This window comes from Blennius ocellaris, assembly GCF_963422515.1.
Source record: "Blennius ocellaris genome assembly, chromosome: 2".
NCBI lineage: Eukaryota > Metazoa > Chordata > Actinopteri > Blenniiformes > Blenniidae > Blennius > Blennius ocellaris.
Window position 1 is genome coordinate 5021040 of NC_137651.1, and position 23910 is coordinate 5044949.

Genomic DNA, 23910 nt, shown 5'->3' on the forward strand with positions numbered 1-23910 from the left:
TCCTCTGATCACAAACTGAATAATATTTTTAAATGAAAAAAACAAAACTGATTTTAACTTAGAAGGACTTTCCAACTTCATTAAATACCTTTAATTTTAGACTGACCTTCATTTTTGAAATGAAAGTTTGGTCATCCCACCATTGTTGATGTAACCTAATCACTTGTAAATCCATCATCTCCAACAGTGTCACTGTTTAAAACATCGGCTCCTTTGATCCTGTCACTGTAACTCATAGCGTTTGATGAATGGAAGGAGGGGAAAGTGCAGATATTTGTTTTCAAATCTGAGGAGAACAAGTAAAAAGTTGTACAAAAAAAGAAAAAAAAAAAAATATATATATTTATATATATAATAATGAAGTACAACTACTTTGTTACTTGCCACCTTAGACTTTCACACATTTTCCTCTGAGATTCAAGTCATTAAGTACTAATGCTCCGAGGAGAAACTGCAGGCGTCAACAAACGAAAGTGTTGTGAGCATTTTGGAGGATCTTTTCCCTCGAAGTGCGATGAGAAGTTGTCGCACAGCGTCGGAGATGTTCTCACTCTCTCATGCTCGTGATGATTCATGATCACTTAGAAAAGTACTTTGTCCCTCATTACCACCGCCTAGGGCAAGACACGTCTGTTTAGACTCCAAGACAAATACAGGATATTTATTTAGGACTGCCTCATGGGCATACAGTAGGCAGGGATGTTGAAGCAGTGAGAGCAGCCTCTCTTTCTCTCTCCCGCCCTCTTTAGTCTTGAGTTCGCCCCTCTCTTCTCTGCCTCCTGCCTTTTTTGCTGAAAAGAGGAGGGGCCCCCTAAAGTAATCCAATACCTGCCCGATTCACAAATGTTACTGTAAGTTGCTGAACTGCTCTGACAAGTGCAGAGGCTAAAAACACATTAGCAGACTGAGGGTGACAGCAGAGGCTGCATCTGTGCACAGCGGGACTCTTTGATTCCCAGCTGAGGAGCAAGGAGTTTGGAAAGAGAGGGGGAAAAAAGGAGGATAGAAATTAAAAAGTGACTCAGAGAAAGAGAGAACGAGAGAGGGAGAGAGAGGGAGAAAGGGGAGAAAACCTGGCACCGCTTCAAATGACTCCACGGGAAGAATGAAAGAAGTCGCCGTGGGCTCCCTGCCATCCAACATGTCTTCAGAAGAGAGCGCTGTGAGAGACATGGCTGAGAGTGAGACGGATTGTTCTGAGGGACTGGATGAGGCTGTCCTGGGGCACATTGCCAGCTTGCCTCTGGATCCGTTCCCACCCAGAGACTTCAGAGGGAAGTTTAAAAAGATGCGCCACAAGAAAAGGCCCACCATACTTGAATGTAGGTACAGCGTTGACTCGGTGAATCTCTGGTCGTCACCGCAAGTTTGTTCCTGATCTGTCAGAGGGTTGAAAAATGTGTTGCAGAGGCAGAGCCGGCATTTTAACCACTATTGCCGTCACTTTGTGAAATTCCTCACCTCCCGGTTGTATTTGTCACAGTTCTACAGGAATCTGATGGCGTGTTAATAACGCACTCAGACAGTTGGGGAGAACACACACTGTTTGGGATTTTATGTAGCTATTGTGCAGTTTGGTTGGGGTTTTTTTTGCTACTAATGATTTTTAATCACATTGACTCCATTTTTTTTTTTTTTTACCAAAACAGCAACAATTCAATATGTGACGTAATTAGTGACGACAATATGTCAGCATGTAGAACTGTGTTGTTTAGAGAGTGCAGAATAACCACAGATATGACTGAACTAGATGGACATACCTTGAATTCCAAACCTTCACCAGAGCTTGATAATGATTTTAATAAGTGTTTTAAATGTGTTTGAGTCTTTATCTAGTTGAAGTCAAACTCGAACGATGGGGAGCGTATTTTATAGTTGAAACCAGTGCTGCATTTTTAGTTTATTTATGCTTTCATTTGGTGTTTTGAGAGCAAACGCTGCTGCTGGAGAAATCTCAGATAAACAGAACTGGGAATTATGGATCTATTCATGAAGAAGCTCATCGTCTCATGAAGTGACACTGATCCACCTCAGTGTGCTGGAAAACTGTCGCTCCTTTATATTCACATGTTTTCAGTAGCTAATCTGACATGCTTACCATGATCCAGATCAGACTCTAAAACACTTCAGATCCGACACTTTCATGATAATTTCTCTTGGATGTCTTCATTGTTTGGATATGATGTGGAAACATGTGAAAGCTCACATTATACTTCAGCTTTAATCCATTTATGATCTGTTTGGATAAGTTAGAGGCAGTTTGTTCTGTGACGAGAAACGGTGACCAGTAAATTTGCACTCTCATGTTTTGGATCATTGGAGGGACGTTTCTCCCTCACATCAGGGATTGTTACATCGGCGCTATGCGTCACAGGCTCTTTAGTGATGACAGAGTTGGTTAAAAAAAAAACCTTGGCGGTGTCGTCGCATGGGAATCGTCTGGGTGCATTCAGATGGATATTTCCCAACAGCTTCAATCTATGACAGACTGAGCCAATATCTTTGAGGGTTTTTGGTCCTCCCCTTGAAGTAGCCTGCCCACTTTCTCCTTGTCCGGCCCGTTCCTCGTCTTCCTTCAACAGTTCCTTGTAGCACCATCTTCAGTCGGAAGTTGTGGTTATCGACGTGTTCCTACACAAGGTGCCTTGAGGTGATTTAATGATAAACAGAAAGTTGAAGTGAACTTGAACTATACTGCCTCTAATGATGGCTTGAGCACATGTGTGTGAAGACTTCATGGTGACCAACAATATAAAAGTGCTTTAGGAAATGTAAACATGCCATTTAAATGAAATCCAACGGCCTTGATAATTGATGTTCAGTGGCAGTATGGCAGTTACACACACTGATTGTGATCCTGATTCAGTTCACACTGGCGAACTGGCTCATTCCACTGACCAATGAAAATGCCATGGAAAATGATTCAATGACCAATGTGATTGCACTCTTTGCAGAATTGCATTGTAAGTTGGTCTCTTTTCCCACAACTCTGTGCAGGTTATCTGTCTCCTTCTTTTCAGTTGCACATATATGCCACAAGATCGATGGCTCAGTTATTGTAGCATCATTTGTTTGGACGACACCAGCAATGAAAAGTGTTTGACGTACTGTACATAATGACATAATTGTTCTTGCCTATTGAGCTGTGACACATACGACTTTAGATTCAGTGGAAGTTGACGTCAAACGATGAAACTGGTTTTCATGCCCAAAGTTATAAATTCAAAATTTCACAGTTTGTCAAGCGATGAACTTATAAGACTGCTAAAGTCCTACAGTCTGTAGAATCCACTCGGTACATTTAGTTTCCAGAAACCTTGGACGCAGCGTTCACAGCTCCAGAGAACTGTCGGTACCAGCCACTTCCACAACTTCACTCTCACTTTGAAGCTGATGTCATTTACTTCTCCAGATGGTCTTCAGTTTTGCCAAAATCGATGTTGTGTCACTGACTCTTGATTTGGTATATTTTGTTCCTGCCCAATTTGGTTCATGTGCCGCGCATACAGTCCGGTTTGATCTCAGTAAGGCAGGAGCAGTAAGAAAAAAGAAAAAAAGAAGAAAAAAAAAACAGCATCATAACTTTTAAATACTGTCACAAAATTCAATGTTTTTGTAATTTGTGTTAGTGGAAAGAAGTACATTCATTTTTAAAGCACTTTTGTCAAACCTTTGTCTTTTCTGTTAGTGTTTCTCTACAGTCTAATGTTGGTGAAAGCCTGTCCCTTCTCAGGCAGCATTTGCATGTTTTCTCACTCCCCCCCCCACTCCCCATCATAGTATGGATTTCATAGAAATGTAAGTAATTTTAGCTTTTATTTCTAGTATCTTGCAACAGTTCTGTGTATCATTGTTATGGTAGCTTGAAAAAGGGTAGGAGACCGTGGCGTGCTTAGAAATAGCAGTCATTTTTGTTGAAAAATGGAAATGTGGGCCAGTTTATCATAACTTAAACATCTCTGTTAGACTTTGTCCAGTTGTTGCTATTATAAAAAAAATAAAAAAAAAGATCTAAAATTATTCATCTGGGGAATTACATAACCATCCGCCCTTCAGAGAGCCCCTCGGTGGACGGGCCGGGCAGAGCAGATTAAAACTGACAGATAAGTCAGAAGTGAACCTGGCTTGTTGTTTAGAGAAGAATCCATTTGGGTTTCTTTCCTTCAGTAATAAAAGACTTTCCTTTCCATAATGAATCAATCAACTATTATTGAACCACTTACTTGTTATTTATAAGAAGAAGGCCCAAACGGCCTCACAACCATTGTTGTTCTAATTAAATATTGTTTTAAACACTTTAGATTACAAATAGAAAACATGTGATGTTGATTTTTTTTTTTTTTTTTTTTTTGATGGCACATTTCTAAAGAGCTGTTGTGTTATGTATGTTATTTGCTATATATTGACTCGTGATGGACTGAAGACCCATCCAGGCTGTATCATAGCTTCATCTCATATATGAATTGATACATTAAAAGCAGTATTGATTATGAATGGAGGTAGAAGTGTTACAGTGTCAATAAGCCAGACCACATGGTTCAAATTAACATGTAAACTGATTCCACATTTAATCTAGGTGGCGTGTTCAATGTATTCTAAATTCACAATAGTCTAATTTCATCTCAGTTGGCAAGGAGTATTTAATATATATGCTAATAGCACTTTGTATTACTTTGTTGTATAAAAAGTGCTATATAAATAAAGTTTATTGATTGATTGATTAATAGCCAATATGGACAACTTTCAGTTTAGTTTTAGACAAAGACAAGTAATCCACCCCTGGTAGACATTTTAGTAATTTTGGGGGTCACTTTCTTTGAAAACTTAGTTTCTTTGTCATTTTCACACCATGACTGATCGTCTGACCCACCTCTGATTCACAGTGTGAACATGCGTAGCAGAAGCAATGGTAAAATAAATTATATACTTTACAAAAGGCATTTTGTTTGAAATTCACAACTGCGCAGGCTCTGCATTGCCAGAGGAACACCAGACATGACCGACCTGGGTGTTATCACGACAACAGCGCTCCCTGAAATGTGTGTTTACCAAACACTGCCACCGCCAGTGCCGGCCTCTCCATCACACGCCGTGTTACGTAATCAAGGTCAAGTGGCCGCTGCTTGATAGACAGACAGAGTTGTGATAGGATTATGCTGAGAGTACAGAGAGGCTGCAGGGAAAGGAGGATTGCAGGATGTGTTGGTGCGCCATATGGTTAAAGATGTGCGTCTGCTTTTCACACAGAAAAAAATGCTGTGAAGATTTTTTGTTGTTGTTGCATGCTGCAGGAAATGCAGCGGAAGAGCTTATGCATGTTTCAATACAAGTTTTAAATGTATTCAACTCATTTATTGGCATTCAGAAAGAAGAGGATCCTTCCAGTCTATGTTCATTATATTTCTTCTCATCATCTGTTTTTGTTCACTCGTTAATTATGATTTTTCTAAAACTATGAGTAGTAACTCTGTTTTCCGAGAGAGTGGCATCTTTTGTGGGGGGAAAAAGGCTCCCTGTAATATGTGATGTTATTTTTTGTTCCATGCGATTTAAAATGAGTTTTTGTGCAAAATGTTGATTTTCCACTTGACTCAGCATGGTTGAAAATGCAGTGATGTACAATATTTAACAATAGATTTTATGTGACAGCTGTCTAAAGTTGGTGCTTGTAAATATGTAAAAGGGTTAAAAGCCATCGGTCAGCTGTTGCTCCCATACAGATTCTCTGTGTGCTGCTGATCCCACATGCCTGCTGATCACTTTAATGTCTTCTCCCTTTTTTTTTTTTTTTTTTTTTCCTCCCCACTGCTCACCCAGATGTTCCCTCTAATGTGTCATGCTTTCCTCGTTTGTCTAACTCCCCGGATTCACGCTGGTGACCCATCAGATTTTCCCACTCATGCTGATAGATGCACAAGAGCCACACTGTCATCATTATCAGGCCCTGCACGCAGACAAACAGTAGTTATTATTAACTGCGCTCCGCTAAGAGGATTGCTTCCTGCACTCTCAGCCTCCGCGCAGTTATTTAAAGGGAGCTTGCATTGCCGCCCACTGCCTGCCACAGCTTTAGAGAGAGCGAGAGAGAGAGAGAGAGAGAGCGAGAGAGAGATGAAGAGAGAGTGTGGAGGCAGGGGGCGAGAGAGGGCTGATAGCCAAGGACAGGACACAAGAGAGGAGGGGTAAAAACGGTGCTAGTGTGTTTTCTCAGGGCCTCATCAGCGCAGAGTTGTGTGCGTCACAGAGAGGTGACAGCAGGCTTTACCTGCTGGTCCAGGCTCAACTACTGCTGCTGCTGCTGCTGCTGCTGCTGCTGCTGCTGGAGGGACACCACAGTTAGAGGGGGACACTTAGCAGAAGGCTGCAGCCATGGCCAGCCAGCAGGACTCGGGCTTCTTTGAAATCAGCATCAAATCCCTGCTCAAATCATGGAGTGGAAGTGAGTAGCACTTTGCCTCTCGTTGTTGTTGTTGTTGTGTTTGTTGTTGTGCAGAGCTTCTTCGACTTTGCAGCCTCCCAGGACGTGCTGTTGCTTGTTGCAGATGGAGCTGCGCGCTGTGTTGTTGCTCGGGATGTCATTAGCTGCGAACTCAGAAGCATCTTTGCTGTACTTTTATTGACAGGCTTCCGTTCGTCTCTTAGCAACGCACAGATAGACGACTCCAGCATGAGTTGCTGGCGAGGATGAAGTTCATTGTAGAAAAGCACACAATGATTTGACGCAGTTAATCGATTCATCTTTGTGATAGTTTTAATTTTCTTTCTGCTGCTCCTCTTTAAATTCCAGCTTTGGTTTGCTTCAGTCTCTTCTTGCAGTCTAAATAGGTTTTATTAAGTGTGAGGACTCAGTAATAGGATTAGTGGAGGTTCAGCTTGGTTGCATGTTGTGTCCAGAGCTCGCGGCTTCACTGCTTCCCACCGGGCCCACAAGACCAGTGTGGAATGCCTTCCTGCCTCTGATGATGGTATTATTCTGCTTCAAGTGAGATTCGAGAGGTGGACTACACGGCCGACATTAAAACCAGCTGGACAAAAAATGAAACACAGGATGTAAACAATGACACAGCAATGTGACAGTCAAAGCACGTGTCATAAAGATTCCCCACAATAAACGCCAAACCAGCAAAATGTGATGTGACAATGCTTTTTATTGAAAGCGATAAATGCTGGTGATCCGGCTGCACCTCTCAGGCAGTTGTGGCACTGACTGTGTATCTATTGCATCTGAATGTCAAGAGATACCACAGAACACGCTGTCCCTGTCTACACACTCAACATCGAGCTACTGTATCTCCTGATGATGTTGCATAATCCTCACAGTGGGTCACTTTTCTAAAGTGATAAAGGCACAAGCAGCCATCGGACTGCACCAGCAGAGACTCGCGTCTATGCATTTAACATTTTCATTAATTGTGCGCTCTGGTAATCCTGTTCCTCTGCTTCAGTGTGCACAGGCTGTTATGTAACAAATCACAAGATGGCAACAGACACACTGTATAATAGGAAAGACTCTGTTTGTGGTAGATGTGAAACCGAAAGGCTCATTCATTTCTTTTTAGCCACAATATGAGTTGTTACCTGTAACTATCAGCATGTGTTTCCAGTTTATCAGATACCGTCTGCACTGCGACTACAAACCTAATAGTCTCAAAACCTTTTAGGGTCAGGCCTTTAATAAGCCTGTGTGTGTAGCTCTAATAAAACACTGACAGACAGCAACACAGAACTGGCATTGTGCAGCAGCGGCATCAGGTCTGGTGTTCAATTTGCCCGAGGGCCAGTCCTCCCTCGGCCAATGAGAGCCGGAGATGAGCTGCTGGCCGCCGTGCACAGCCGCGCTCAAACACGCTGTTCAGCTGTGCTTTAATTTGTGTTATGAAATCGAGTTAACCTCAATTTCTTACTTTATTTATTTATTAATTCTATCTTATTTTGATCAAATCTATGTTTAGCTCAATTGATGACACTGAAATACCCCAAAGTGTGACTGAGTGTGTGTGTGGTTGTCTGTCTGTGCGTTTGCCCCTGTGATGGACTGTTGAGCTGTCGATGGATGGATGGATGGATGGATGGATGGATGGATGGATGGATGGATGGATGGATGGATGGATGGATGGATGAAGGATGTTAAAATCTGACATTCACACTTCAGCTTTATTTTAGATAAACTCCTCGGAGGTTTGCTCATTGTAAAATTATTCTTTGATTTAAAGAGGCGGATCACATACATTCTTTCTGCTTTCTGCTCCCGTTCATTCAGAAGTTTGGAAACTTTGGTTTTTTTTTGTATTGAATTGTTTTGGGGGTTTCTTTTGTCAATAAATGAAATAAAACTAACTATAACTTAACATGAATTACACGGTTAAAAAAAACGGAATATCCTCTGTTAGGCTGGAACACACAGATGCATGTCTTTAATAAAAGATGGACTTACACAATTGGCCTGAAATGCCCCCTCGCAGCCGCCTGCTGTTTCCAGCAGGACGCTAACTTGCTAAAGCAGGGCATGTGGTTTGTAGTTGGAAACTGTCAATTTAATCAACTTCTCTCAGCGGTTTGTAATCACGCCCTTAATGTCCACATTTGTTTTTTGACATTAAACTGTGAACTTGTGATGATTGATGATCATGATGTTGCTTCACTCCTCTGTTTTGATAAATACTGCAACACAATAGTTCATCTTGAACTCCACATAACATTCCAAGCAAATTTGTGCATTTTGTCAAAGTGTTGTGTGTGTTAGGGCTCCATGTTGAAGCCGTAGCCTTTTTATTTGTGACAGACTTCACTTGGTAACTTTTTTTAAATTAGTTGTACAGCTTTAGTAGTCTTGTTTTATCAATCTCTCTCTCTCTCTCTCTCTCTCTCTCTCTCTCTCTCTCTCTCTCTCTCTCTCTCTCTCTCTCTCTCTCTCTCTCTCTCTCTGTCTCTCTCTCTCTCTCGCTCCCTCTCTCTCTCGCTATCTGTGTGTGTGTGTGTGTGTGTGCGTGTGTGTGTGTGTGTGTGTGTGTGTGTGTGTGTGTGTGTGTGTGTGTGTGTAAAACACCTAAATACACAAGTGAAATTTGAGACATTAAAATAACAATACAAATTGAATGAGACCTTAGTTTAAATGTATTATCATTCATTTTATTTTATTTCAAACATAACATGTTTGAAAAGGAGTAGGAAGAAGCATTACCTTATGGAATCATACCCCATCTCCAGTATGTCTGTTTGCACCTTGTGTGTTTTGTATTTTCTATCCACCTTCTTTTTCCGCCTTTCTTCTTCCCTGTACTTGCTGAACACCTTTTGTTTATACTGCTGTTTGAACTGCTTTATGGCTGGACACTACGTGAGCCGCTTTGACAGTCTGTTCCACAGTTTCACTCCACACATTGAAATACGAGATGTTTTAAAAGTTGTATATGCACATAGATGTTTAAAAAAAAAAAAATCTTAATTTATATCCCCCCCTCTGTTATAACAAACAATTGGATGATTTGAACATGGTTTGTACCATTAGCCAAAGAACCAGGTCAGTGAATTTTTATGTTTTTGACTGGAACAATAGTGGATTTATGAGTTAAGAGTTTATGAGTAAACAGTAAAGAATGTGGAGAAAACTGGTGTCCAGAAAGTGTTTTGCCAGTGTTGAAATGCTTTGTGACGGTTTGTTTCGTATGTGTTTAACTTTTTCATCCAGAAACATAGCCACCTATTCAGTAGCCTGGACTCCTTTAATTTAGTCTCCTAAAAAGTGGAATATATAACTGGCCACTAAAAGTAAATGTATGAATATAGCAGTGTGCGGACTTTGCTGTACAGCGGGGAATAGTAATGTTGGGACTCTGCAACACCCATTCACAGAAATACATCATGAGTTGTGTCATGCTGAAACTGAACAAAGTGTTCCCAAAGGTCTGTGTTGATATTGGGATTTCTGGTGAAGTTAAAGAGGTCACTGGTATCTAAATATCCTCCCACTCTGTTCACACACTGCTGCTAATGTTGCTGTTTACTCAGTGGGAATGTCTCTGTGCACTGCATTACATGTAAGTGTGTGTGTGTGTGTGTGTGTGTGTGTGTGTGTGTGTGTGTGTGTGTGTGTGTGTGTGTGTGTGTGTGTGTGTGTGTGTGTGTGTGTGTGTGTGTGTGTGCGTGTGTGTGTGTGCGTGTGTGTATGTGTGTGTCTGCAAGAGAGACACTTGTTGGCCTGTTTGTATTGTCCTCTGGGGAGCACCGCCATGCTCAGGGTGTTTCCAGCATGGCTATGATGTAATGCACGCTGTGCCTGGGCTCCTTGTTTGCAGAGTCACATGTCGCGTCTGAGACTTTGTACAATGCCCAGAGCAACAGGAACGGGCTTGATGGTCACACTGGTTCCTTCCTGAGTCTCTTACCTCAACTTTAAATCATTGAAGTTGATGAGATTTCACACATAATCATATGTTTGTCATTGTGGAAAGCTCTTCAATGTCTTTGTGGAAACGTTTAGGCAGACCTGATCAGGAACTGTGTTTACAACTCTGGTTGTGTGAGCCATGGATGACCGTGATCGAGGAAAGAGGGAGGGCTGCACTGTCAGTATAGTGTTTTCCTCCGGGGTAAATATAGTCACACAACTATGGCACCATAGCATGGTGGACCTCGTCACCGCACTGTGCCTGGGCTAAAAATTCCCACCTGACCTTCACTCTTGGAAGGTATCGGCTGGTCACAAGGCTAGAGAAAGCCATAGCGGGGGGAGAGAGAGAGAGAGTGAGAGAGAGAGAGCGGGAGAGAGAGAGAGAGAGATTGCGTGGTCTCCTGTACCAAACACTACTCCCACTTTCTAAAACACTCCCGCTGCTGGCTTTGCCTGCCATGGAAACTAAATGCAGGAGGACCCGGCCAGCTGACACTCGGAACATGGAAGTTTATGGATTTTTCTAGCGAGCGTTGGTCTTAACTCAAGGCAACCCTGGATAGCATGTCTTCCTTCCCCACTATGGACGGGACAGCTGTGTGCTGGAGTAAGGCCAGCGTCATCAGCTTCATCAAGGGTCTGGGTAGGTGCTGAGTTGCCACGAGTGAGGGAAGCATGTTCTGAAAGCCATAAAAGGCCGTTACACATGCTGGGCATTCCCGCACACATATCCCAATGGTTCATGTCCTGAAAAGACCTGGAGACCAACACCTCGGCGATGGTACCAAAACCTCTGTTGTACGGCTGAATCCGAGCTCTGGTTTCCAGTTTTAAAAATGCTGATTGGATGTTTTTGCAGCTCCGTGCTCCTTTGCATCTTCTCATATCTTCTCAGAAGAAAATAATTGTAACTTTTTATGCTGCTTTTATCAAACAAGACCATTTCAACTTATTTCAATCTGAGCTAATTGACATCTTTAATGCATTTCTTTGTGTTTGTGTCCAGTAATACATTTGCTAGATACATTAAAAACAACACCAGTAAAGTCAATTTTAAAGATCATGTGTTGCATATGATCTATAAACCTGAAGATCTTGTGCAGTAATAGTTTGTTAGATATACAGGTGCATGTCATATTTATAGAATATAATAGAACTTTTTTTTTCCAATAGATTAACAACTTCCATGAAAATATGATTTATTTTCACGTTGATTAAACATGAAATTAAGGATTTCAAGCATTTTCTTTTTTTTGCTTTATCCTGTATCATTTCAGATTATTCCATTAAACTTAATAATACAACATCTCAAAAATATTATTATTCATTTTGACTCATTAATTTCATTTTAAAATATAAACATCCATGAAACCTCAGGGTTTTTTTTTATTATCACTGTATAATAAACTGCAAAATAATTTGAAGATTTCTTTGTTCTTGTGCTGAACATTATTATCACTATTTGTGATTGTGGTTTATATTGATCAATTTTGTTATTTACAAATGTTGGTTTTTTTATTTAGATCATCTCAAAAGTATAGAAAAAGGAAAATCAAATTGTGTTCCACATTTTATTTTTTCAGGTATCTCAGTGTCCTGTAAAGGATTCAACCTCACACTCCCAGTCGCAGCGTCATTATGATTTACACTTTGCATGTGTGTGCAGAAACAGGGTGGATTTTGTTTTGTTTTGTAATTTACTATCAAACCTGCTGAAATAAGTAGATGATGTGTCACGTTTTTGTCATGCACCCCTTCAAAAAAGCTAAAAATGTTTCGAGTATGAAGTGCAAAGTTGCTCCTTGATTTTAGGTAGAACGCTGTTGCATTTATATTTATGTAATTCTAAAATATAGATATGGTTTTTGTCCTCCATAGATGTTTTCTTTTTTTTCTTTAAGACACACAAATCATCGAATGAGTCTCTTGTTCTTGTTTGTTGTCCTTTGAAATGCTCTGCAGGGGGTTAAGATCAAACCTCAGACCTCATTGAACTCCGCCTGTTTTCAAGGCCATTTCATAACATAGCGACAATTTCTATTTTATTTTCTTAAGCTGTTTCAGGATTGAGAACTTGCAGCCTCTCCTCTCTGAAAGTTACATTCACGTCAGTTTGTGACGAGAGGACCTGGAGTTGAACAACTGAAGCTCTAATGAGACGTTTGCATGTGTTTCTTGGCTGCGTTTAGCACCTTTATGTCTGGAGGCAGCGGAGCGTAACACCGAAGTAAATCTTTAACGTGCCTTGGTTCAGTTCACGGCTCCTCGTGGCCAAAGTCGAGCCATCTGTAGTGAAATGTGGCCCACATCATTACACTGACGGTCACATGCATAAGATTGTTGCTTCCCTCAAAGGGCAATGACATCTTTGGTACAAAATGAAAACACCAGCTGCTGGCGACGGTGTTGTAATTTCCACATGAGCTCTGGTCAGCGTCTGCAGTCGGAAAGAACGAGTAGACTTCAGGGCAAGCCGGTGCCCTTTGAACGGTCTTACTCAGGAATGCTCAACATGTTGGGAACTTTTTGTCCATGTTTGGAATCTTTTCCGCAGTTCCCTGTTTGGTGATCTCTTTTTGTTTGCACGTGTGTGTCTGATCCCGTCTTTTTAGGCTTGAATCAGCAGATTAAAATATATATATATAAAAAAAAAAAAAGATTAATTCCCTTCTTGTGCTTTTTGTGTGTTTTCCGCAGCCTCGCCGGTGGGGAACGGATACAGTAAACCCCCCATCCCTCCAGTCTGTTGCCCTCAGGGAGAGAAAGGCCCCCCGACCATGATGCCCATCAGTGTGGACCCGGAGAGCAAGCCGGGCGAGTACGTGCTTAAGAGCCTGTTCGCCAACTTCACCACGGTGTCCGAGCGCAAGATCCGCATCATCATGGCTGAGCCGCTGGTGAGTGGAGTGAACACTAATGCTGAGTGGTCGTCCTGTTTAATCTGAAGCCCACACACACGAGGAGACATTTCACTGAAGAGCCACAAATGAGGAAGTACACTCGGAAAAACGACAGAAATGTAAATACGTATTTATAGCTTTCAGGGGGATATTTTTTTTTCGTCTTGTGACCCCGTGTGGGTGTTCTAACCTCATGCTGTACAACCACTAGACAGGAAGTCTGGCCGGCTGGACCATAATATCTGGATTGACGGTGATAGATTACGAGCAGGGTTGAAGGTGCCTAAATTTAAGAGGGTAAAGTCAAAGATAAAAAATTTACATTTGTAGATGAATCCCCTTTCCAATGAAAGCAATCAAAGGTTTTAACAAATCATAACAAGAAAAACCACGGAAGTCCAAAAGTTATGAATTCAATCACGAAATATAACCTTTTGGGGGTAACTGTCAAAGCAGCCATTGTTGAACGTAAACAGTTTCTCCATTTATTGAAATAATACTACACACAATGCATCGCTTTTACAAAAAGTAAACATCCAGCTGATTTTATTCACATAATCATTACGGTACATAACATTGAATATTGCAGCATTGCGGTTTGTTGTTTCAGTGAATTGAGAAAACAATCAGAAAATTCATGAGAACAAAGATGAGTAGTTTCAATCTGATGTAATTAAAAAAAGGCACTAAATGGTATTAAATCATTAGTATTAAGTAATTGACTGAGAACCTCATCAATCCCAGCAGAGATTATGTAAATTCTTTAGGTTTGTAATGGTGTAAAACTGCACTATATCATATTGTGAGATGTTTTTAGTTTACACAGAAACACACTGATACAAGTAAACATGGGTGTTTCTTAGAAACCAGTAAAAACAAAACAACAAAAAAACCCTCAAGGAGAACGAGGAGACCATAGAAACTCAAACAAGAGAGGAAGTTATTCTCACTTTGAGATGAGAGTGCAAACCACACCATAGTTTAAAGTTCAGCTCTAATTTTGTTCAGATTCTACATGATGGTAAACACCAGCTCTTAAAGTGCTTGTGTAGAGTTTGCATGTTCTACCCATGTTGTTGTGAGTTTAGCCTTCTGATTTCTTCTCCCACAGTCCTTGTTGAGGTTAAATGGGTGTTTGTGTTGCGTAATATACACTGAAGTAGTAGAAAAAGCCTACATCTTAACTGCATTTACCAGTTACCTCTATATGTTTTTGTGTTATGTCCCGAGGTTCAGGGGGATTGTTGACCAAAAGTAGTTACACCTCGACGTGAGTTCTAACAGCTCAGATACACTCTGAGTTCACTGGTGGCCTGACGTCACCGAGGCTGCTGCGAACATGCCGCCTTCTTTAGTGGCTGTGATTTATAGGAAGCTGCTACTCTGCAGAGAAGTGTTAATTACCAGCGGTAGATTTTGTGGACCCCAGCTTCATTGTAATACCCTCTGTAGGACTGCAGTTGAGGATGTATCTAGTTCTTTCCCTCTTAATGGGAACGCAGGCCGAGTACATTTGTTTTAGTGTCTTGAGTGTTTTCATTTGATTCAACAGTAAAAGCTGGTGTGATTAAGTGAAACAGAACAGGAACAAATTCTGCCTTTACAAAGTGAATAAAGATCCATTTTATCTTATATGTGTGGGGCTTTTTGAGTTGATTTTAATCCGATTTGGTCATATTTTGAATGACGTCCTTCCATAATCTTGATTGTACTGGCAATGCATGAAAACGACAGGCAACAGAAATATTTGCGTTCATTTGTGTGAGCAGTCTTTTCTTTGATTGGTGTAAACTGTTTATTTGATTTTGTGCATGTTCGAAATATTGAAGAAAAAAAAGAAAAATTAAATGTGTTCCTAATGTTTTCACCACCCCAGTTACATGTGTTACATTTTGCACATACAAATACATAAAGAGGCACATTAAACCAAAGACTTGACGTGATATTGATTCAGTTTAAGACTGAGGCCTGTTAAAGTCAAGAGGCAGCACAAAAGGGCAGTAACATCTGTAAAAGCCTGACAGTGCAAGAGGCTTCGACTTTTCTGTCATTCAGCACAGATGCTCTCCTCCGATGCAAGCATTTGTCAGGGGAAAAAAAAAAAAAGCTAAAAGGGTTCATGAAAGCATTAGGATTAGAACGAGAGGGAGAGAGACATTAACATCCGCCCACACAGTGTCAAAGTGACACACATCAGACAGTTTGATATTTTGGATTAATCAGCAACTGATGTGATTCACTGTCTGGCCAGTGGGGCAGAAAACAACTGCTGGTGTAAAACCAAGTAACGCAAGCAGATACTAAAAGAAGTGGTCGTTACAGTAAAAAGTTTGTTACGAGTCTCTCAAATTCTTAAGGCTTGTGTGGATTCCAACTTCATAATATTTATGTAGCACAGGTTAAAAACAGAGCTCATGTCAGAGAATCACACACGTTTACACTCAGAGGAAATTTACGATCACCGATTAACCTCAAATGCAAGTTTTTAGGGCTTCAAGGGGAAAATGGAGCAAACCCACATATAACATTGATGTCAGTTAGCCAATGACGAGAAACCTTTTGATGTGTCCGGCTGTAATTCATCCAGGCTGTAAACTATGAATACTTTGTAGATACAAATGTATTTAGGGTTGCAGTAGATGATCTAGAGATGAGCGAAGGTAGAGAAAAACCAGACGATCACTGGTTTGAATCCCACTGCTGATTACTGAGGTTCCTTCATCCCTGACTGTGTCAGGTCGGACTTCCTGCCCCTAAATCTGTGCCAAATCATTTATATATATATATATATATATGTGTATGTATTACTGTACATATAAAGCATATCTCATCACATGTATTCCAGCAGTTGTTTTGTATATACGACATACAAGTAATGACAGTAACATTTCATCTGAATCCAAGGAATTAATGCCATCATGTCTTCAACCCAAGAGTGATATAACAGTGCTAACCACTACTCCACCCTTTGGGCTCAACCTTTTTTTTCCCACTAACATACAGGGTGTGTGATTACAAATTGAAACACTGAAGACAGAAATGTGTTTGGTGATTAGTCCACTCACCCTTAATCCCTCTGGAAGGCCTTTATCTGAGATGACAGAGGACTGTAATAATGGGATCTGTCATGGATGTCTTATTTCTAGTGCTGTGTGGGACTGTAGGTTGATGGATGGCTCTCTCATTAGCTGACCTGAATTGAGTCTCTGTGTAAAAATACTTGGCACACTTCAGATGGAGTGATGGCCTTCTGCAGAACTTTTCAGAAACTGAACATATACAAAGTTGATGAATGTCTCCCCTTTTTGTCTGTGTTTTTCAGGAAAAGCCATTAACAAAGTCGCTACAGAGGGGAGAGGATCCACAGTTTGATCAAGTAAGGGCAAAGAAATACTGCATATAGGACTGTGCTACGAGACGAGTTTATTTTACGTGAAGGAGAAATGTGGAGTGAATGTTCTTAATTCACCACTGCTCCAGTGTGATGCACCGCAACAGCCCAAAAGAGGCAAAAGCCACGCTGCCGTTCCAGGAGATCGTTCAGACGCAGTGAAGGGCAGGAGTGTTTACCTTGTGCGCCGGCAGTGACTCTGCACTAGGTGTGTCCAGCAGGTCTGTGGCTTTGCAGAGAAGGTCCTTTCACAGCCACAGAGGTGTGTTTGTGCTGCTGCGTGAGGCCATTCAGCCGCCACACAGAGCCGGGATTCTTCTCCAGCCCGGTGCTGAATGAAGGGCTCGCTGTGTTCCCCCTCTCCGTCCAGACTCTCCTCCCTTCCTGTGTGCCCGGCCCGTTCCTTCCTCTCCCTCCCCGTCCCCCAGAAGCTGGGGGAGGCAGCCCCATGGGCACCTTGCCGCTCTTAATGAGGACTGGCTCACTCCTCCATCTTGTTTTATTTCACTCTTTTCCTTAATACAGTGTTGCTTGAGCTACAATTGAAATTTAAGTGTACTCTGCACAGCAGTTGGTAACACAATGAATTATAAATAGGTATAAATAGGTGCCGCTGGAATTTTTGTGTTGAAATTGCTGCACAAATAAACAAAAGGAAACTCTGATTGTTATCTCTCCCCTCGGTATGTTAAATAATAAACAAAAATGTGCATTTGCACGACGTATGTCTTGTTTTTCCAGCTGATAAGCACCATGAGCTCTTTGGCTGAGTACAGTCTTCCCTCCATCCTGCGCACTTTGTTCGACTGGTACAAAAGACAGAACGGCCTGGAAGAGGAGCTGCACGAGTACCGACCCAGAGCCAACACCAAGTCCAAAAAGTGAGAGGCCATCAACTTATTTCTGCAGGCAACGCGGAGGAAAGGATGTAAAGCGCGACTGCAGCTAACCTCTTGGTCTTCTGTTTTCTCTCCCAAACAGTGATGAGCAGCAAAGAGATTATCTACTTGAAAGGAGGGATTTAGCCATCGACTTCATCTTCTCTCTCGTACTTATAGAAGTTTTGAAGCAGGTGACCCTGACTAATTCCTGAACCTAACAAAAGCTACTTACAGTATATTATCTTACTGCAACGAGTTTGGGTTTTTTTTCTCCATATGTTGCAAAGAAAAAAAAAAGATTTCATTGACTTGTTTCTTTTTTTCTTTTTTAATCTGATGCCATTGTGTCTCCTGATTCGTACCTAGATGCCGCTGTACCCAGCCCTGGACAGCTTGGTCAATGAAGTCATTAACTTAGCCTTTAAGCACTTTAGATACAAAGAGGGGTAAGCTCTCAACTGTTGCTGCACAGTCGAGTTTGCTTTCACTGCTCTAAGCTTCTCTTAAGAGTTTTGTTTTTCCCCACAGGTATCATGGTCCCAACACTGGTAACATGCACACCGTAGCAGACCTCTATGCAGAAGTCATAGGAGTATTAGCACAGTCCAAGTAAGTAACACAAACGGCTTGGATCTTGTGGTTCATTATAGGTTTTTTTTTTTTCTTGTTTCTATTTGAATATTTTATGTCAATGTAAATAAACTCCAATAAATGCCACTTGTACTGCACATATAATAAAACCATTTTCAAAGTGTGGATCTGACAAAAGTGGCATGATTTTCACAACTTCTAGTTGGAAGAGAATCGCTTTCACAATCCTGTGACGTGTTCTGTAGCTGTTGCTTATGAAGACAGACGTTACCACACATGGTCCTTTTGTCTGATAAAAGGTTATTTTGATGTAAAACCACCTCACCTTCCCACATCGTATAAGTGAGAGTGCTCCCGCTGCTCATGCCTGTCTGCAGCGGCGGAGACGACACACTTTTGGACAGGTCCTCTTCACACCAAACTAGGAATGGAAATAGATGTCTGTTTGTTTGACATTTTTAGAGCGTTGCGGCGAGGAATGAACCCTTAAAATGGAGATTTGGTTGTTCAGCGTCCTCCATGCCTCTTTTAGAAAGTGAGCTTAGCTTAATTTCCTGCAGAAAATTCCTCACATAGGCTTTTTATTGTGGTTTAGGAGGAGGCAGTGCAATAAGTAGATAGCTGTAAAATGTATTCATGGAGTCAGAAGTATTTTTAGAGAGAGATGTTTGGTTGCATAGTGTTTAGCGCTCTTGGCTCACAGGGAGAAAATCCACAGTTTGAGTTCAGGTTGGGCCTGAGGGGGCTTGTCATGTCGAGTTTGAGTTTCCTCCCACAGTACACAAACATGTGTTTGATGCTATTTGGTGACTCTAACCCCTCCATGACCCGCTGAGTTTAATAAAGTGTGATAGAAGAAAGGTGTGGCTTTAAATAATGTGGTGGTGTGTCTTGAGTGTTTTCAGTGTGGTTTCACTCTGGAAATATGAAACATTTTCCAGGTTGACTTTGTTACAAGTGCGGCACTGGCCAACAGGGAAAGAGTTAAGAGACGCTTGTCTGGTCTCCCATGATGAATTGTCGTCTAAATTTAGACCAGCTGTAAAATCCCATCTCTGGTTCAATTTGGGCAAAGGATCAGGTGCTGGATGAAGAGTTCACTCTCGGGCACAGGCTTCAGTGGAGGTTGAAACAAGGGAGTGATGTTTTGAGGAGCCATGCACCTTGGATCTGTTATCACTATGTTTCCCCCCAGAGTCACAACCCTGAGGCCGACTTGTTCCTGTGGAAGTGCTGATTTAGGATTTGTCTGGTTTTGACTGCGCTCTGCTGACGCGTCTCTATGTAGAATCTGATTTCTTATTTTCCCTCTCAGGTTTCCTGCTGTGAAGAAGAAGTTTATGACTGAGCTGAAAGAGCTGCGTCAGAAGGAGCAGAGTCCATACGTAGTGCAGAGCACCATCAGCCTCATCATGGGGGTCAAGTTCTTCCGAATTAAAATGTATCCAGTTGAGGATTTCGAAGCCTCTTTTCAGTTCATGCAGGTACAAGATGAGACATCTTACAAGTTGCTGTTAGACAGTATAAACACATTTTATGTTATAAATCTGAAGTATTAAACCCTCTTTCATTACTTGTTTTGTGGCGTAATAATTTTTTTTAATCATGTGTTTTGTGTTTTTATTTTGGTTGATACCACTTTAAATATTTTTCAATTCCGAATTATTTTTTATACAATCACATTTTGAGCTAATACTCATGATTAGTCTTGTGTTGATAGAGTATATTAATTGACCATAATAGTAAATGCTCGATGATTCTAATTGTGATGTTTTACAGTTTGCCCCTTGACCTTGACTGTGTCTCTTCTAAGCTTTGTCATGAAGGTTGTGGATTATATACAATATGAAGTCTGCTTATCACTGGGTACACTCTACATGTATAGTAGTTTTTTAGTGTGTAACTTACTCAATGCATACCCTTTCATTCCCACAGGAGTGTGCCCATTATTTTCTAGAAGTCAAGGACAAGGACATCAAACACGCCTTGGCTGGCCTTTTTGTTGAGATCCTGGTTCCTGTTGCAGCCGTAAGTGTCTTCATTTTAAACATACTCAAGTTTAGTTGCTTCGACTGAGATTTATGGGGCTATAATAGTCTCAAAGTGATTTGTGTGGAGTTTAGTGTGTGTGTGTGCAATCCAATTTGTATGTCTAAAATATGTTTGGTATGTGTGTACTGAGATGCGTGTTTGCCTAAAAGGTCCAGTAAATGTCTCTGTCCTCATTATACAAGTATGTTTTACTATTCTCCTGCCTCCGTTGTAGACAAGTAGACTCACACAGTTTGCACTGTCAGGTTATCGACATAGCTTTATTAACTTGGGCTGCACAGTAAATTCCAACTTTATTACCATCACATTATCAACATGCACAACATACATGTCGCTTGAGTAAATTGCAGTAAGTCATGTTTCAAATCACAGAGCAATCCTGCTTTACAAACATCAATCAATAGAATTTTAAGTTTGGAAAAAGTTAATAAAAAAAAAAGGTAATTTCAAAAATGCATTACAAAATGTTTTGATTTGACACCGCAGCCACAGGGCAGAATTCAGAAGCACAAAAATCAAGGTAAAATGGCCAAAAAAAGAAATTATGTCAACATGCTGCTCCGCTTCTAAAATGCTGCTCCGGAGGTAAAACAAAGAACAAAAACAAACTGGAGTAAATTAGGGGACAAGAGAAACAGCACTCTTATTTTGAAGAACAAATCAGAAACCACAAAAACAATAACATCCACTCAAGTGTTTTTACTTGAAGTGCATTTATCTCAGTGTAGCAAAACTTGAATATTGTACATTTAACTGATTTTGTTTGTGTTTCACATTTAAAGCACTTCGTGCTGCATTTTACTGATATATATCCAATTTTCAGTATGCACACATGGTATATGCATATAGCGCACTTGAAAAGATGCACAAATATTGATGAGCAAATGCAAATTTGTGTATGCATAAAAATGCTAATGGTACAAACATACACACAAATTAAATCTCCACATGCAAGCATAAGCTGTTTTGGTATCATAATAGCCCCATACAAGATCATGAGTGTGGAGATTCGTGGTGTAAATGTGTGATGTCTGCTCAGGCTGTGAAGAACGAGGTGAACGTACCCTGCCTGAGGAACTTTGTGGACAGCTTGTACGACACAACCCTGGACTTGTCCTCCAGAAAGAAGCACTCGCTGGTTAGTGGCCGCCAACAAACAGGCGCCGATTGTTGAGCCTGTTTGCATTTGCACACCTCTGTTTTCAGCTCTGCTGCATGCTTACATTTCCTGGATGCCTGTGGGCTCTGCGAATCCTCAAGGTCACTCCTATGTGACGTTGCTTTACAGTGGAAGTGTCCACACTCAAGATAATTTGTGAGGGAAGGCTGACGGTCTTCTCGAAGCACAAAAAGAGCCTGAGAGAAGTGCAAGTGTGTGTAGAAGGCTGTGTTAAAGTCTTTTCTTCCTGATGTCTTCAATAAAGCTTTTCACTACAGGGAAAGACAACCTGAGGAAACTGCAGTTTGTTCCCCCAAAGGCAGCAATTGTGACTGAAGGCTACATTTTGTAGGAAGTGAATCATCAGCAAAAAAAAAAAAAAAAAGCTTCAGATAGGAAAAAATCCTCACATTGCCTTCAAAAAGGGAACTAGCTGGACAAAATATGTGTCAAAGCTCATGCTTAAATCCAACGACTGTGTAGTCAAAGAATGCACCTCAATAATACACAAGGAGAATTTAGTGAAGCTTTTTAATACATGAACTATATGATGAAAAATTTACAAATCTGCTGTTCTCTCACTCAGGCTTTTTACCCGCTGGTGACGTGTCTGCTGTGTGTCAGCCAGAAACAGTTCTTCCTCAACAGATGGCATATCTTCCTTAACAACTGCCTCTCAAATCTGAAGGTAAACCTGCGAAACAGCAGCTTCTGTTGCGTACAGTTGAATATGTATATGGATGTAGTCTGTGTCACGACTGCATGAGCAGCTACATTTACATTAGAATATGATCTATTTCTTTTATATTCAAGACACATCTTTTTTTATACAGGTATTATACAACTTCACTACACTTCAGTATTGATCTTATTTTGTGTCTATCAAAGTCACACTTTTATGTGATAAGTTGGTTAAAAAAAAAGTTCTCATACTTATCATTTTGTATTTTCTTGATGTTTGTTTTTACAGAGCAGAGACCCTAAAATGGCTCGTGTGGCTTTAGAGTCCCTTTATCGACTGTTGTGGGTCTACATGATCAGAATCAAGTGTGAGAGCAACACTGCAACACAGGGGTATGTATTTCTTATTTCTTTAGGAAATGTCATGGTTAGATAGAGAAAATAATACACTATATGGTATATAGAGTACGTATGGAAGTGGACTGTGTTCCCTCTGAATTTACAATAAGAGATACATTAAAACTTTGGTTTGTAGGAAAAGAACAGAGTCGCTGATGAAAAGGGTTTTTGAAGCAGATACCCATAATATTATTAGTGCCAGTTTCCAGCAGCTTCATCAGTAGTGAGACATTTAATGGGAGCACTGCTCCACTTCAGAACTTCAGCATTGGCCAAACAGACTTTTGACATGTGTTAGTTATTTCCACAATAGACTAATCTCCCATGCAGTGCATTCTGTTCTTTAAGGTAATCTCAGAGTGTTTTCTTTTTGTCTCCACAGTCGCCTTAGCAACATCGTAACCACGCTTTTCCCTAAAGGATCTCGAAGCGTGGTGCCCAGAGACATGCCTCTCAATATCTTTGTCAAAATCATCCAGTTTATTGCGCAGGTAAATGCAGAGTCAGCAGATTCAACACTCAAAATATGATCCCGTCACTCTGACTTGGAAAGTGACATTTCTGTATTTTTCACAGGAAAGACTGGATTTCGCCATGAAAGAAATTATCTTTGACCTTCTTTGCGTTGGGAAACCTGCAAAGGCCTTTAGTCTTAATCCAGAGGTATTCTAAAAAAAATTTGTTTGCTGAAAGCTATTTTACTTTGCTTTTTATGGATCAATCTATCTTCCTCTCACAGGGATTAAAGCTACTTTCACAGCAGATCCTACAAAACACATGCGATGATGTGCATTTTACTGCTTGTTTATTGTCAATGCACTTTACATGATCAATCCGCTGTAATATGAGCCAGTGATGTAATAATTTGGGCCTTTTTCAATGTAATAAAACCAATAATGTAATAACTTGCCAATAGAGTAGCAGTAATATAATATTTGATCCATTATCATAATTACATTTTTCCAACAATCTAATAATTATTGAAGTAACATTATAAAAGTCCTTTCAAAATGTAATTACTACTTTCCATGGAAATAAAATCTTTTTTGCTGGTCTAGTGCAGTTTTCTTAATAAAAATGTATCTCGTCATCATCTTCATTCATTCATTCATTCATAGTTATTACATTATTAGCTTCATTACATTCAGAAATGTCAAAGATTATAACACCATCAGTGACTTCATTCAGTTTTGAATCTCGTTTAATGCCTCAACAATCCTCGTCATGAGGAATCCGATGGAGCGTATTGACGAGCTGAACTTTCTACTCCTCACAGAGAATGAATATCGGTCTGAGAGCATTCCTGGTCGTGGCTGATAAACTGCAGCAGAAGGATGGCGAGCCTCCCATGCCGAACACCGGTTGCACTTTACCTTCTGGGAACACTCTCCGAGTGAAGAAGACATACCTGAGCAAAACGCTGACAGACGAGGAGGCCAAAGTCATCGGTGAGCGAGTCAGGAATG

General features: G+C 40.8%; 1 protein-coding gene across 2 annotated transcripts in view; it reads left to right on the top strand.

Annotated features, from left to right (window-relative positions):
- Positions 1-873: 873 nt before the first annotated feature.
- The window catches only part of frya (furry homolog a), a 53948-nt gene continuing 30911 nt past the window's right edge, over positions 874-23910 (top strand). The window contains exons 1-16 of one of the 2 annotated variants that reach the window (XM_080509166.1): positions 874-1322; positions 13088-13287; positions 16613-16666; positions 16771-16863; positions 17423-17562; positions 17663-17753; positions 17929-18008; positions 18091-18171; positions 19469-19637; positions 20089-20181; positions 21245-21343; positions 21951-22052; positions 22335-22438; positions 22827-22935; positions 23021-23107; positions 23721-23892. In XM_080509166.1, coding sequence (XP_080365292.1) covers positions 1106-1322; positions 13088-13287; positions 16613-16666; positions 16771-16863; positions 17423-17562; positions 17663-17753; positions 17929-18008; positions 18091-18171; positions 19469-19637; positions 20089-20181; positions 21245-21343; positions 21951-22052; positions 22335-22438; positions 22827-22935; positions 23021-23107; positions 23721-23892 — 1891 coding nt within the window. In that variant the 5' untranslated portion in view covers positions 874-1105. The remainder of the gene's footprint in view (positions 1323-13087; positions 13288-16612; positions 16667-16770; positions 16864-17422; positions 17563-17662; positions 17754-17928; positions 18009-18090; positions 18172-19468; positions 19638-20088; positions 20182-21244; positions 21344-21950; positions 22053-22334; positions 22439-22826; positions 22936-23020; positions 23108-23720; positions 23893-23910) is intronic. The other variant, XM_080509167.1, reaches the window with a different exon arrangement.